At 32.8% G+C, this 14024-nt stretch overlaps 1 protein-coding gene across 7 annotated transcripts in view; it reads left to right on the top strand.

Annotated features, from left to right (window-relative positions):
- RANBP17 (RAN binding protein 17) overlaps positions 1-14024 on the top strand; it is a 307665-nt gene that overhangs the window by 37912 nt on the left and 255729 nt on the right. For all 7 annotated transcript variants that reach the window (XR_013378157.1, XR_013378156.1, XM_077895559.1 and 4 more), the window contains 2 exons: positions 254-426; positions 2840-3033. Coding sequence is in view for 5 of the 7 variants with exons in the window: in XM_077895559.1 (XP_077751685.1) it covers positions 254-426; positions 2840-3033 (367 nt within the window). In the remaining 2 variants the exon portion in view is untranslated. The remainder of the gene's footprint in view (positions 1-253; positions 427-2839; positions 3034-14024) is intronic.

Below are 14024 nucleotides of genomic sequence, written 5' to 3'. Positions count from 1 at the left end.
TAACATTTTAATAGTGATCATCCCAGTATGGTAGAATAATGAGAGATTGTTGGTTTCTTCTTTATGCCTTTTTGCATTTACAAAATTTGCTGTTAAATGTTCATTTGCTATATAAGAAGAATAAAAATTAATTTTAAAGTCTGTTTTTAGTAATTTTGTGAAAAAAAAAACTGCTTAGTAATTTTGTCTTTATAATTCTTCTTCTAGGAAGATATATGTCATTTTAAGTAACCTTTGCTTTATTTCTTTGTAGCATTGGGAATTTGCTCCCAACAGTGTTCATTATTTATTAACTCTGTGGCAAAGGATGGTAGCATCAGTGCCTTTTGTGAAATCAACTGAACCTCACTTATTAGACACTTACGCACCAGAAATCACGAAGGCCTTTATCACTTCTCGGTTGGAATCTGTTGCCATAGTTGTGAGGTATTGAAAACTAAATGTTTCTGTTGCATTTTTATCTTTTGCATCTTGGAATTTTAAAAATTTGAGGTAAAATTTACCTAGTGTAAAATCACCCTTTTTAGTGAACAAGTCTGTGAGTTCTGACAAATGCGTACAGTTGTAGAACTACCCTTATAGTTAAGACGGAGAATAGTTCCATCAACCCAGAAAATTCTGTTTTTTCTTTTTTTTTTCTTTTTTTTGAGATTTTATTTATTTATTCATGAGAGACACACAGAGGCAGAGACCTAGGCAGAGGAAGAAGCCGGCTCCCTGCAGGAAGCTTGATGCAGGGCTCGATCCCAGGACCTGGGGATTAACAACCTGAGCCAAAGGCAGGTGCTCAACCACTGAGCTACCCATGTGCCCCAAAGCAGAAAATTCTTTTGTGTCCCTTTGTAGTCAGCCTTTTCCCCACCCTCAGACTCTGGCAATTACTGATTTGTTTTGTTTTTCTATACTATTTGCCTTTACAGAATGTTGTATAGATGAAATCATATAGTATGTAGTCTTTTAGTCCAGCTTCTTTCACGTAGCATAATGCATTTGAGATTCCTCCATGTTGCATCAGGAGTTCTTAAAATTTATTGCTGAATAGTATTCCATTTTATGGATGTACCACAGTTTGTTTATCCATTCACCTGGAATTTTGTTGTTGTTGTTGTTTTAACTTAAATTCAGTTAGCCAACGTATAGTGCATCCTTAGTTTTGAATGTAGAGTTCAGTAATTCATCAGTTGTGTATAACATCCACTGCTCATCACATCACATGTGGACATTTGTGGTGTTTCTGTTTTTGTGATTTATGAATAAAACAGATGTAAGCATTTCTGTACAGTTTTGTATGAACATAAGTTTTTATTTCTTTTGGGTAAATATCTAGGTGGGAGATTTCTGGGTTGAATGGTAAGTATATGTTTTACTTTATAAGAAACCGGCAAATTATTTTTCAAAGTCATTGTATCATTGCATTCCTACCAGCAATGTATGAGAGATCCAATTGCTCTTTATTCTCATCTGTATTTGATATTGTCACTTTTTAAGAGTGTAATTCTATTAGGTGTGTAGTGGTACCTTATTTTGGATTTAATTTACATTCCCTTAATACTAATAATGTTGAGCATCATTTTATGTGCTTATTTATTACTATTTGTGTTGTTTGGCAAAATGCCTGTTAAATTTGTTGGCCCCCCCCCTTTTTTTTTAAGCCAGGTTGTTTATTTCCTTATATTGAAATTTGAAAGGTCTGTATATTCTGGTCACAACTCTTTTTAATGTATGTTTTTGGCAAATATTATCTTTCAATCCATAGTTTGCCTTGTCATTTCTCTCACAGAAGAAACAAAGTCTTTCAAAAAGCAAAAGTTTGAGAGTTTAAAGAAGTCCGATTTATCCTTTATTTTTTCTTCTAGAAGTTTTATAGTTTTATAGTTTACATTTACTTCTCTGACTCATTTTGAGTTAATTTTTGTATGTGATATATGAGGTAAGGCTTGAGTTGAAGTTGGTTTTTTTATTTTTTGTCTTTTTTTTTTTAATGGATGACCAATTATCCCAACACCATTTGTGGAAAAGACTATCTTCTCTCCATTGTATTGTCTTTATACTCTTCAGAAAACTAATTGACCACATACATGTCCTTTCTGAGCTCTGTTCTCATTAATCTATGTGTTTTTCTTTCTGCCAGTACCTTGTCTTGAATACTGTAGCCTTACAAGCTTTGAAATCAGGTAGTGTGAGTCTTTTGCCTTGGTTTTCCCTTTTCACAGTTGTTTTGCCTCTTTGACTTCTTCGCTTTTCCATGTAAATTTTAGAAACATCTTGTTAGTTTCTACCCAAAAATCCTGCTGAGATTTTGACTGGGATTGTTTTAAATTTGTAGATTAATTTTGGGGAAGAATTGACACCTTGGCAGTAGTTCCGTCTTTCAGTCTGTGAGCATCTTACTCTTTTAATTTATTTAGCTCTTTGGTGATTTCTTTCCTCACTGTTGTGTGGTATTCCACCTTCAGATTTTTATATGTTTAATTACACTTAATTAGTTAGATTTTTTCCTGGTGCCTTTGGAAGATGCAGTTTTTTAAATGTCAATCTGCAGTTCTTCATTGCTAGTATATAGTGATACAGTTGAATTTTGTCTATTGACCTTGTATGCTAGGACCTTGGTAAACTTACCTATGAGAGGTAGTAGCTTTTGTTTTATCCTTTTTTTGGGGACTTTAAATGTGTACAATCATGTTGTCGTCAAATATAGACATTTCATTTCTTATCTTCCAATCTATTTGTCTTTTGTTTCTTTATCCATAATAGAATTTTTTTAACATAAAATTTATTTGTGAATAAAAGCATATCACATTCTAAGCTTGTCTGCAAACTTATTCTTCTGTATTTGCAGAGATAATTTAGATGATCCACTGGATGATACTGCTACTGTGTTTCAGCAGCTGGAGCAGTTGTGCACTGTCAGCAGATGTGAATATGAAAAGACATGCACTCTTCTTGTACAGTTGTTTGACCAAAATGCTCAAAATTACCAAAAGCTTCTGCATTCACCTTCTGCAATAACTGTGGACAAGGCAATTCAGGAAGGTCAGTACATTTTATATGACTGTATATGGTATTATGTTGAATTTTAAGTAGCTTCATTAGTCACTTTAATAATTTTACTGCAAATTATTTTTATGTATTTCCCCCAATTCCTCATCCTCTAATAAGCCATTAATTTTATTAATCTTCTGGGTATTTTGGTTGCTTGATGGTTAATTTTCAGTTCTTCTTTGTAAGATATGTGAAAAGTATTTTTCTGGAATCCGTATCAAGAAAAGCTGATAATGGTATTTGAGTAGAGTTCATTAACTTGTAACTGTCTTTTAACTAATCATGTTTCCTATAGTTGACTATAAATTCAGAGCTCAATTTCATCCAATAAAAATAAGATCTCATTATGGTTTTGCATTTGTGTATTAGCTTTCACTATGGGTTTGGTTTATTATTGTATTTTAACTCCTCAATTTCCTTATTATTTTTCTTTTCTTTTCTTTCTTTCTTTCTTTCTTTCTTTCTTTCTTTCTTTCTTTCTTTCTTTCTTTCTTTCTTTCTTCCTTCCTTCCTTCCTTCCTTCCTTCCTTCCTTCCTTCCTTCCTTCCTTCCTTTCTTTCTCTTTCTTTCTTTCTTTCTTTCTTTCTTTCTTTCTTTCTTTCTTTCTTTCTTTCTTTCTTTCTTTCTTCTTTCTTTTCTTTTTTTAAGATTTTAATTTATTTATTCATGAGAGAGACAGAGAAAGAGAGGCAGAGACACAGGCAGAGGGAGAAGCAGGCTCCCTGCAGGGAGCCTGATGTGGGACTCAATCCCAGGTCTCCAGGATGACACCCTGGGCTGAAGACAGCACTAAACCTCTGAGCCATCCTGGCTGCCCTATTTCCTCATTATTTTTCTTTAATCGTTTATTGAAGGAGGATTTATTTATTCCTGTATGTTCCTTTAAATCCTACTGGGAACATAGCAGGGAATAAAATTAAGTAAACACATTTTTCACATTTTTAAAAAATGAAATGAATATGAGAATGGAATTGGCTTTATATATTTCTAATAGGAGACACTTTAATTATAGTTCTGGAATTTTTTTTTCTTTTACATTTCTTCCTTTCATCATTTTGGAAAGTGAGTGGTAAAGGATGATAATCACACTCTCAATGATTTCCTGTCTAAACTCTTAATATGGTATTTGATAAATCTAAAACTCTTTTTAAACAATTGTTTAAAAGACTGTTTTACATTTACATAGTATCTTCTTAAAATGGCTTTTATTATCTTTTTTTGTTTTCTTTTTTTGGAGTCACACATTAAAAAACTGCTCCTGGGCTAGGTGGTGGAGTAAGTAGTTAACCTTCTCTACTTCAGATATTCTCTCTTATTAAGATCTCATTATTTGTAAATTAAATTGAGGAGCAGTATTTTTTGCGGCATTTAGTCTTTTCATGATTGATTTGAAAATTATTAAATTTTAAATACATACAAAAGGTCATTAACATATATTAGACCTAGTGACTAGCAATAACACCATCATATAGCTGAAAGAATAGGTCAGTATTGGTATCTTTGCTATTCCTATTGTTCTTGGTCCAAATCCTTCCTACCAACAGAAAGTACTTGCAATCTTGAATTCTGTGTTTATCATTTGGTGCCTTTTATTATTCATAGTATTACTGCATATATATTAATATATATTCTGAAAATAATGCATGGTTTTGCAAATTTCTGAACTCTGTACAACTGGAATGAAACTGTACTACTTGCTTTACATGTTTTTTCCCCTCAGTATTACGTTTATGAGAATTTGTGTTGATGTTATGGCTATGGTTTCTTCAGCTACACTGCCACTGTTCTCTATTGTTTGAATATGCCAAATTTATTTATGCATTTTCTTGTCATTGGATATTTGTGTTTTTTTCTGTTTTTTTGATAATACAGTAATTGCTACCATAAAGATTGTTATGTGTATCTATTACATAGTTAATTTCAGTAGATGATGCCAAAGTAGTTTATAGAGTGATTTACTACTTTACATCTTGCCTACCCTGATCTGGATCTTTGCCAACAGCTCATAATGTTGGACTTAAATTTATACCACACTAGTTGATATATACCTCATGGGTATTTTAGTTTTTATTCCTGTAATTATTAATGAAGTTTAGTATTGTCTTATGTTTGTTGACTATTGTGTCATTTTAGTGATATATATATTCATGATTTTTTATTAAATTTCTTTTCACTTTTTGGATTATTTTTGTCTTACTGATTGAGTTCTTTATGAATTTATAAATTTTTATCTTCCTTTATGTACTTTGGATGTGGGATACCACCCTTAATGTTCTATTCCTGCTCTTTTTTTTAATTTAACAATGTATTTTATAGCTCTTTTCAAATCATTATATAGAGAATTCTTATTTTTTATGAATGCATATTTCATTTTTGAATATATCATATTGTATCATAATTTATTTGACCATTCCCTCCACCACTGAAAGTCATTTGAGTTATCACTGTCAGCTATTAAAATTAATTCCATATAGATTAATAATAAATATGTCATTTTACATGAATGCAAATGTATATACATATTCATATATATATATATATGATAAATTTCCAGAGTGGCATTACTGTTGAAGAAAGAGTAAATATATTTATAACTTGTATAAATGTTGCCAAATTACTCTTGGTATGGACTATATCGATTTACCTATCCATCAGGTCTGTAGAAGAGTTTCCATATTGCCTTCACAGGATAATTTTACCAACCTTTTGAATTATTAAAAATTCTCTAGGTGAAAAATGGCTTCTGAGTATAATTTTACATTCTCATAACAGCGCAGTTAGGCATTGCTTAAATTTATTTAAGAGCTATTTAGTCATCTTTTTCTGTAATGGCCAATTCATTTCTTTGCTCATTTTTTATCGGGTTGTTGGTCCTTACTTTTCTCACTGATTTTTTTTTTTTTTTAAGATTTTATTTATTTATTTATTTGTTTGTTTGAGAGAGAGAGAGAGAGAGAGAGAGAGAGAATATGTAGGGGTAAGGGTCAAAGGGAGCCAGAGAAGCAGACTTCCTGCTGAACAGGGAGCCTGATGCAAGGGCTCAATCCCCGGTGACCTGAGCCAAACAAAGGCAGATGCTTAATTGACTGAGCCACCCAGGTGCCCCCTTAATTGATTTTTTTTCAACAACCTCTGTATTTTAGAAAAATGAGCTTGTCTCTGATTAGAGTTGCAAATATCTTTTTCTTTTCTTTCTTATTCTTTTTTTTCTTCTTGAGTGTATAGTTTGGTGAATTTAGCAGTTATTCACAGCCATCTAACTATCACCATACTCAAGATAGAGAACACCTTTCTTCACTCCAAATAATTTCCTCATGCTCTTTGATCTCTTTCCCTGTCTTTTTTTTTTTTTTTTTTTCTTTCCCTGTCTCTTGACCCAGGGAACCACTGGTTTCTATCACTGTGTTTTGAAATCTTTTAGATTTCTTTATAAATGGAATCATACAATAAGTAGTTTTTTGTATTTGACCTTGCTTAGCATAAGTTTTAAAATATGTATATTAATATTGTTTCTTTTTATTGCTGCATAATATTCTGTAGTATGACTTTACCATAATTTGTCTATCTAGTCACTATGTGATGGACATTTGAGTTCCACTTTCAATTTTGGGGCTATTATGAATAATGTGCTTATGAACATTTGCAGACAAATCTTTGTATCTACTTAAGTAAATTTTTATTTCTTACGGGTGAATATCTAAGACAGATTCCTGGGTCATATGAGAAAACGTATATGTAATATTAGAGGATACCACTATACTGTTTTACAAAGTGTACCTACCATTTTTCATTCTCATTAACAATGTATGAGAATTTCATTTGCTCCACATCTGCATCATGATTTGATATTGTCTTCTTAGCTTTAGCAGTTTTACTGGGTATCTAATAGTGTCTTATTGTGGTTGTAATTTGCATTTCTCTCATAATTAATGGTGCTGTACCTTTTGCCCATTTACATATCTTCTTTTGTGAAATGTGTGTTCACATGTTTTGCCCATTTTTAAATTGAGTGGTTCTTTTACACATATTCTTAATGGAATTATAAGACTGTTTTATATATTCTGTATATAATCTCTCTTTCACATATGTTTGCAAGTATTTTCTCCCTGTCTGTGGTGTGTCTTCTTAACCGTTTTTCAAAGAACAGAAGTTTTAAATTTTGATGATCTACATTTTCAAGATTTTCTTTCTGGCTTGTGCTTTTTGTATTTAAGGAATCTGCAACCCAACTTACAGGAGGTTCTTCTATGTTTTCTTCTAGAAGTCTAATAGTTTTTAGCTATTATGTTTAAGTCTGTGAACGACTTAGGTTAATTTCTGTGAATAGTATGAGTTAAGGGTAAGGCCCGGTCCCCAACTCATAGTTTTATAGTTGTTCTAGCACCATTTGCTGAAACCACTATCTTTTTCCCTGCTAAATTATCATAACACCTTTGTCAAAATCAATTGATTATAAAAGGCTAAGGTTTATTACTGGACTCTATACTGTACCATCGATCTATATGTCTTATCCTTCTGTTAGTATTCTACTGTCTTGATTACTCTAACTGTAAGTCTTGAAATCAGGTAATCCATTCTCACCTCGTTCTTTCTCAAAATAGTTGAGTCTGTTCTAGGTTTTTTGCCTTTCTATATTAATTGTAGCATCAGCTTGTTTATTTCTTTCATATAATCTCCCTAGAATTTTTATTTGGATTGCCTCAATCTATGCATCAATCTGGACAGTCTTAACAATATTGAGTCTTCCAGTTCATGGACATGGTATATTGCTCCAGTTATGTAGTTGTCCCTTAATTTTCTTTGAATGTTTTATTGCTTTCAGTGCATAGGTATTGAAAATGTTTCACTAAATTTATTAGCATATATTTTTGATGCTATTGTAAAATTTAAAATTATTCTGAAAACTCTATAAAACCAGAATGGATTTTTGTCTTTGTGTCGTATGACATTGCTAAATTTACTTATTCTAATAGCTTTTTTTGTGGATTCTTTTGGATTGTTATATATGATCATGTCATCTGCAAATAAAGACAGTTTTTTATGTCTCGTCTTCATGCATTTTCTTTCTTTCTCTTGCCTTATTCCATTGGTAGGACCTCCAGTACAATGTTGAATAAAAGTGGTGAGAGTGGATAGTCTGGCCTTGTTTCTGTTATCTTTACAAAGCTCTGAGCCTTTCACCATTGAGTAGGATGTTATCTGTAGTTTTTAAAGGATGTTCATAATAAATTTGAGGAAGTTCCCTTCTGTTCCTCTATTTATAATGAATGGGGTCATTGATTTTTTTTTTTAATGCTTCTTATCTACATATTCAAGTGACCTGTTTTTTCTTCTTTTTTTACTCACACAGTGAATTACATTGACTTTTCTGTGTTAAACCAGCTTTTTACTCATATCAATCCTACTTGGATATGATAAAATGTTCATGTATATAGTGTTAGATTCAATTTGCAAAAGATTTATATTATAGTGATGTTCATGAAGGATATTTGTCTGTAGTTTTATTTTCTTGTGATGCCTTTGCCTTATTTTGGCAACAGGATAATACTGCCTTATAAAATGAGTCAGGAAATATTTCCTCTTCTTTATCTTCTAAAAGAGTTTGTGTAGTATCAGTATTATTTCTTTTGTAAGAATTTGATAGAATTCACCAGCAAAGTCAGTGAGCCTAGAGGGTTTAGAATTATAAATTCAGGTTCTTCAATTGACATAGGACTATTTAAATTTTCTCTTTCTCCTGGGCTTAAATTCAGTCATTTATATCTTTCAAGGAATTTGTCTTCTTTTTAAATTTATTGAAATAAATTTATGTCTAATATCCTGTTAGTATTCTTTTACTCTCTATAGGATCTGAAATGGTGTTCCTTTTGTTCTTTTTCTTTTTAACTGAAGCATACTTGACCTACAACATAAATATTAGTTTCAGGTGTACAACATAATGATTTGATATTTGTTTATATAGTAAAATGATCACCTCAGTAAGCCTCATTAACCCGTCACCATATATAGTTACAAAGTTATTTTCTCTTGTGATGAGAACTTTAAAGATCTACCCTCTAAGCAATTTTCAGATATGCAGTACAGTATTAACTATAGTCATCATGCGATCTATTACATCCCTATGACTTAGTTTACAACTAGAAATTTTTAACTTTTGACTCTGTTCACCCAATTTACCCACCCACCCCTCTTTGTTGATACTGACTGCTGTTGCCTTTTTTTTCTTCTCCCTGATTGACCCCAATTAGATATTCATCAATTTTTTAAATCTTTTCAGAAAACCAACTTATAGTTTCATTGATTTTCTTCATTGTTTGTTCATTTATTTATTTCATAAGTTATTTTAGCTTCATTATTTTCTGCCTTATACTATTGATTTAATTTCATCTCTCCCCCATATTAGAGATTACACATTTTGAGTTTTAGATTTTTCTAATAGAAACATTTAAAGTTATGAATTTCATTGTTAAGCATTGTTTTAGCTGCATCTCATGAATTTTGATTTTGTATTTTTATAATCATTTAGTTAAAAATACTTTCTAATCTGTATTTCTTTATCAATTTATAAAATTTGAAGTATATGCTTTTATTTCAAGTATTAGGGGTTTTCTTAGTTGTATTATTATTGCTGATTTCTAATTTAATTCCATCTTGGTCAAATATTATCTTTTAGGATTTCGGACTTTTAAAATTTATTGAGATTTGTTTTATGACCTAGCATATGGTATGCCCTGGTAAACATACCACGTACACTTGAATATGTGTATTACCACTTGGAATAGCACTTTATAATTAGAAATTAAGTCAAGATGATTAATAGCATAGTTCAGGTACTGCTTGTCTTTATTAATTTTGTTATGTCTTGATCTATTTCTATTATTTATAGACAGACTAATTATAATCTCCAAATGTAATTGTGGAATTGTCTTAGCTACTTTTAGTTACCATTTTTTGTGCGTCAAGTAGTATCTATAATTGTTTTTCTTTCCTATTAATTAAAATCTTTCATCTTGAAATCAATCTTATCTGATAATACTATAGTCAATGCCTTCTTATACATCCTGTTTATATGCTATATCCTTCTGCATGTATTTACTTCCAGTCTGTCTGTGTCTTTATAGTTAAAGTACATCTCATTTAGACAGTCTATTAGTATAGTTCTTTCTTTTTTAAAAACCTATTCTGACCATCCTGTCCTTTACTTGGAATGTTTAGTCCATTAACTAAATGAGGTGGAAGAGGACTACCAACGCAATATCATGTGAACTATTTCTTTAGAATAAGGTTCTTTGTATCACACTGGTAGTCTGTATTAAGGCCACAAACCATGTGAGGTCTGACTTGAGGGTTTTTTCCTACTCTCTACCTAATGTTATAGTCAAGTCAGACAAGTTTCTCTGTTGTGTTTCTCTGCCAATGGCAGGTTTTTTTCCCCTTTCCAGTTCATTTGTTCCACTAAGGGTATAACTGTGTCTCAGCTTTTGTTGGACTCCTCACATTGGGCATGCCCTGGGCTTTGTGCTTTGTCCATCAAGGAGAAACTCAAGTTCTCTAGTTCTTTCCATGCTTATGTCTCTAGATTTTAACCTTCAAATCATTTTAGCCTTTGAGGATTTATTTTACTTTCTTACCAGCTCAGTGGGTGGTACCTTTGTGCAAATTAGGTGTAGATGCACCATAGTAGAGTGCAGATTCATGAGTAGAGGCTGGATTTTGATCCTTCCATGTCTTTTCAGTTTAGGTATCTTTTTGTTGCCCTGTAGGCCTGGATTGTAGTGTTTTTAAAAGGATTTTTTTTCTTTTTTTTTTTTTTTTGTCTAATGACTCAGTGGTGTCCCCAGATAGTATCTTTCCAGATTTGTTTTCTACATTAACTCAGATTATGTTATGTTATAATTTCGTTAGCTACTTGTAAAATCATATTTTTCTTTTTAGTTTATATCCCAAATAATCTTTGCTTTTTTTTTAGATTTTATTTATTTATTCATGAGAGACACACACAGAGATAGAGAGAGGCAGAGACACAGGCTGAGGGAGAAGCAGGCTCCCTGCGGAGCCTGAAGTGGGACTCCCATCCGAGTCCCAGTCCCAGCTGAAGGCTGCACTAAACCCCTGAGCCACCTGGGCTGCCCTCTTTGCTTCTTTTTAATAGTAAAGAATTAGTAGTAGCTTTCACTTCTTTGTGGTCATCTGAAAGGCTATTCAGATGCAAAAACAGCTCCTGTATAAACTTTTTAAAGCATTGCTGGGCAATAAGTACATGAGATTTTTGAGATTCCTTCTCTTCCCTTCTGCTACTTTCTATTCCTCTGTCCAACTGCCCCCTCCCTCCTTCTGAGTATTTCTCCCTGGGAAAGATAAACTTTAACCAGAATGGGCTAGTCAACAGCAAACAAGGGCAAAAGGCAGTATTGCTTTCAAAGGCAAATTATCAATATCAGTGATTAATTAAATTGGTGGTAAAGCCTTGGGCCTATAGCAAGGTATGTGTACTGAATTTTAAATTCTTAAGTGGGACCCTCAAAAAGGGATAAAGTGGTCCCTTTTTGTGGTTCCTAGAGCCTCTTGGCTTCTAGCAAAAAAGTAAATTAAAACCTTCTCTGATGAGTAGCAGTCGTGATATAAGGCCTTGAGAATCCGGCAATTCAAATCAACCAAATGAGTGTTCATAATTTTAAAAATAACAAGCATGCAAGTAATGAAACAAGATGTCATCAATGTGCACTAACAGAAGTAATAAATTACCTATTAGACTTAGACCTGCCCAAGGACTTAAGATACTGGAATTGGATGGGAATATAAAATAATTACATATGAAATATTTAAAGAAATAAAAAGTAGAATCACAAATGAGCCAACAAGAGTATGACCAAGGCAGATTGAAGAAGACTCAGGTAAGACTTTTAATACTGAGGAAAAAATTTTGTGATCTAAAATGTAATGGATGTGCTAAACAGTAAATTCACCTAGCTAAGAAAAGAATTAGCAAATTGGCAGTTTAGGTTTGAAGAAATTTTCAAGAATGTGGAAAAACAAGGAAGTGAGAATATTAAAACTTAAAAGATGAGATGAAATGTCAGGGTATCAAATCAATCCCAGAAAACCAGAATAGAGAAGATGGGACAGAGGCACTAACTGAAGATACTCTGAGAATCCATCAATATAGGATCCCCAACATATACCAGTCAAAAACAACAAAACATTTTTATCAAACCATGTATTTCCAAAGACAGAACATCTCTAAAGCAGCTTGAGGAGTATAAAATAGATTGATAAATTCACTCCCAAAAGTAAAAATGGAAGCAAGACAATGGTAAAATATTATTTTTAAAAAAATTGAGTCAAAATAATAGCAATCCTATAATATGTCCCAAAAGTATCTTGCAAGAGCAAGGATGAACAAAAAACAGTTTCAGAAACAAAACCAGAATGTTTTCTGCCAGTAGATCTTTGCGAGATTCTTCATTAAAAGAAAACGGGGGAGGGATCCCTGGGTGGCGCAGCGGTTTGGCACCTGCCTTTGGCCCAGGGCGTGATCCTGGAGACCCGGGATCGAATCCCATGTCGGGCTCCCGTTGCATGGAGCCTGCTTCTCCCTCTGCCTATGTCTCTGCCTCTCTCTCTCTCTCTCTCTCTCTTTCTCTGTGACTATCATAAATAAATAAAATTAAAAATATATATATATAAAAAAAGAAAAGAAAACGGGGGAAAAAAGCTCTCATTAACAAAATGAAAATGTAACTTACCCAGTGAGAGAAAATATTTGCAAGAACATATCTGATTAAAAGTTAATACACAAAATATGTAAAGAACTCATACAAACAACTCAGCAACAACAGGTATATCGAAAGGTGTTCAACATCACTAGTCATCAGGGAAATGGAAATAAAAACCACAGTGAAAGATCCCCTCACACCTGTTAGAATGACTTTTATCTAAAACACAAGTGAAAACAATTGTTGGCAAAGATGTAGAGAAAAGGGAACCTTGTACGCTGTTGGTGGGAATTTAAATTGGTGCAGCCACTATGGAAAACAGTATGGAAGTTCCTTACAAAATTAAAAATAGAGCTACCATATCATCCAGCAATTCCACCTGTCTGTATTTATTCAAAGAGAAAAAAACACTAACTTGAAAAGATATCTACACTCTCATGTTTATTGCAGCTTTATTTATGATAGCCAAGACATGGAAGCAATCTAAATGTCCACTGATGGATGAATGGAGAAAGAAAACGTAGGGTGTGTGTGTGAGGGAATATTATTCAGCCATATAAAAGAATGGAATCTTACTATATGTGACAGCAAAGATGGATCCTTAGGGCATTATGCTAGATGAAATAAGTCAGACAGAGGAAGACTAATACCATATGATCTCACATGCAGAATCTGAAAGTAAAATATAACAAAAAACTGAAGTCATAGATACAAAGAACAGATTGGTGGTTGCCAGAGGAGGGGACTGGAGGATGGGCAGAATGGGTAAATGTGGTCAAAAGGTATAAACTTCCACTTATAAAATAACCATGAGGGTGTAGTGTACAGCATGATGACTATAATTAATAGTACTGTATTGTGTATTTGAAAGTTGTTGAAGTAAATCTTAAAAGCCCTCACCATAAATAAATTGGTAATTATGTGAGGTGATGGATGTTAACTAGATGTTAATATGGTGATTTGTTTCCTATTATATACAAATATCAAATCATAATATTTTATACTTGAAACTAATGTTATATATCAATTGTATGTCAATTTTTAAAAATTGAGCAAGTAGGAGATCCCTGGGTGGCTCAGCGGGTTAGCGCCTGCCTTGGGCACAGGACATGGTCCTGGAGTCCCGGGACCGGGCTCCCTGCATGGAGCCTGCTTCTCCCTCTGCTTCTCCCTCTGCCTGTGTCTCTGCCTCTCTCTGTGTCTCTCATGAATAAGTAAATAAAATCTTAAAAAAAAAAATTGAGCAAGTATTTCCGTATAAAGCAA

The sequence above is a fragment of the Canis aureus genome, chromosome 4 (assembly GCF_053574225.1).
Source record: "Canis aureus isolate CA01 chromosome 4, VMU_Caureus_v.1.0, whole genome shotgun sequence".
Lineage (NCBI taxonomy): Eukaryota > Metazoa > Chordata > Mammalia > Carnivora > Canidae > Canis > Canis aureus.
The sequence above is the reverse complement of the archived record's forward strand: the minus strand, read 5'-3'. Positions and strand labels throughout refer to the sequence as shown.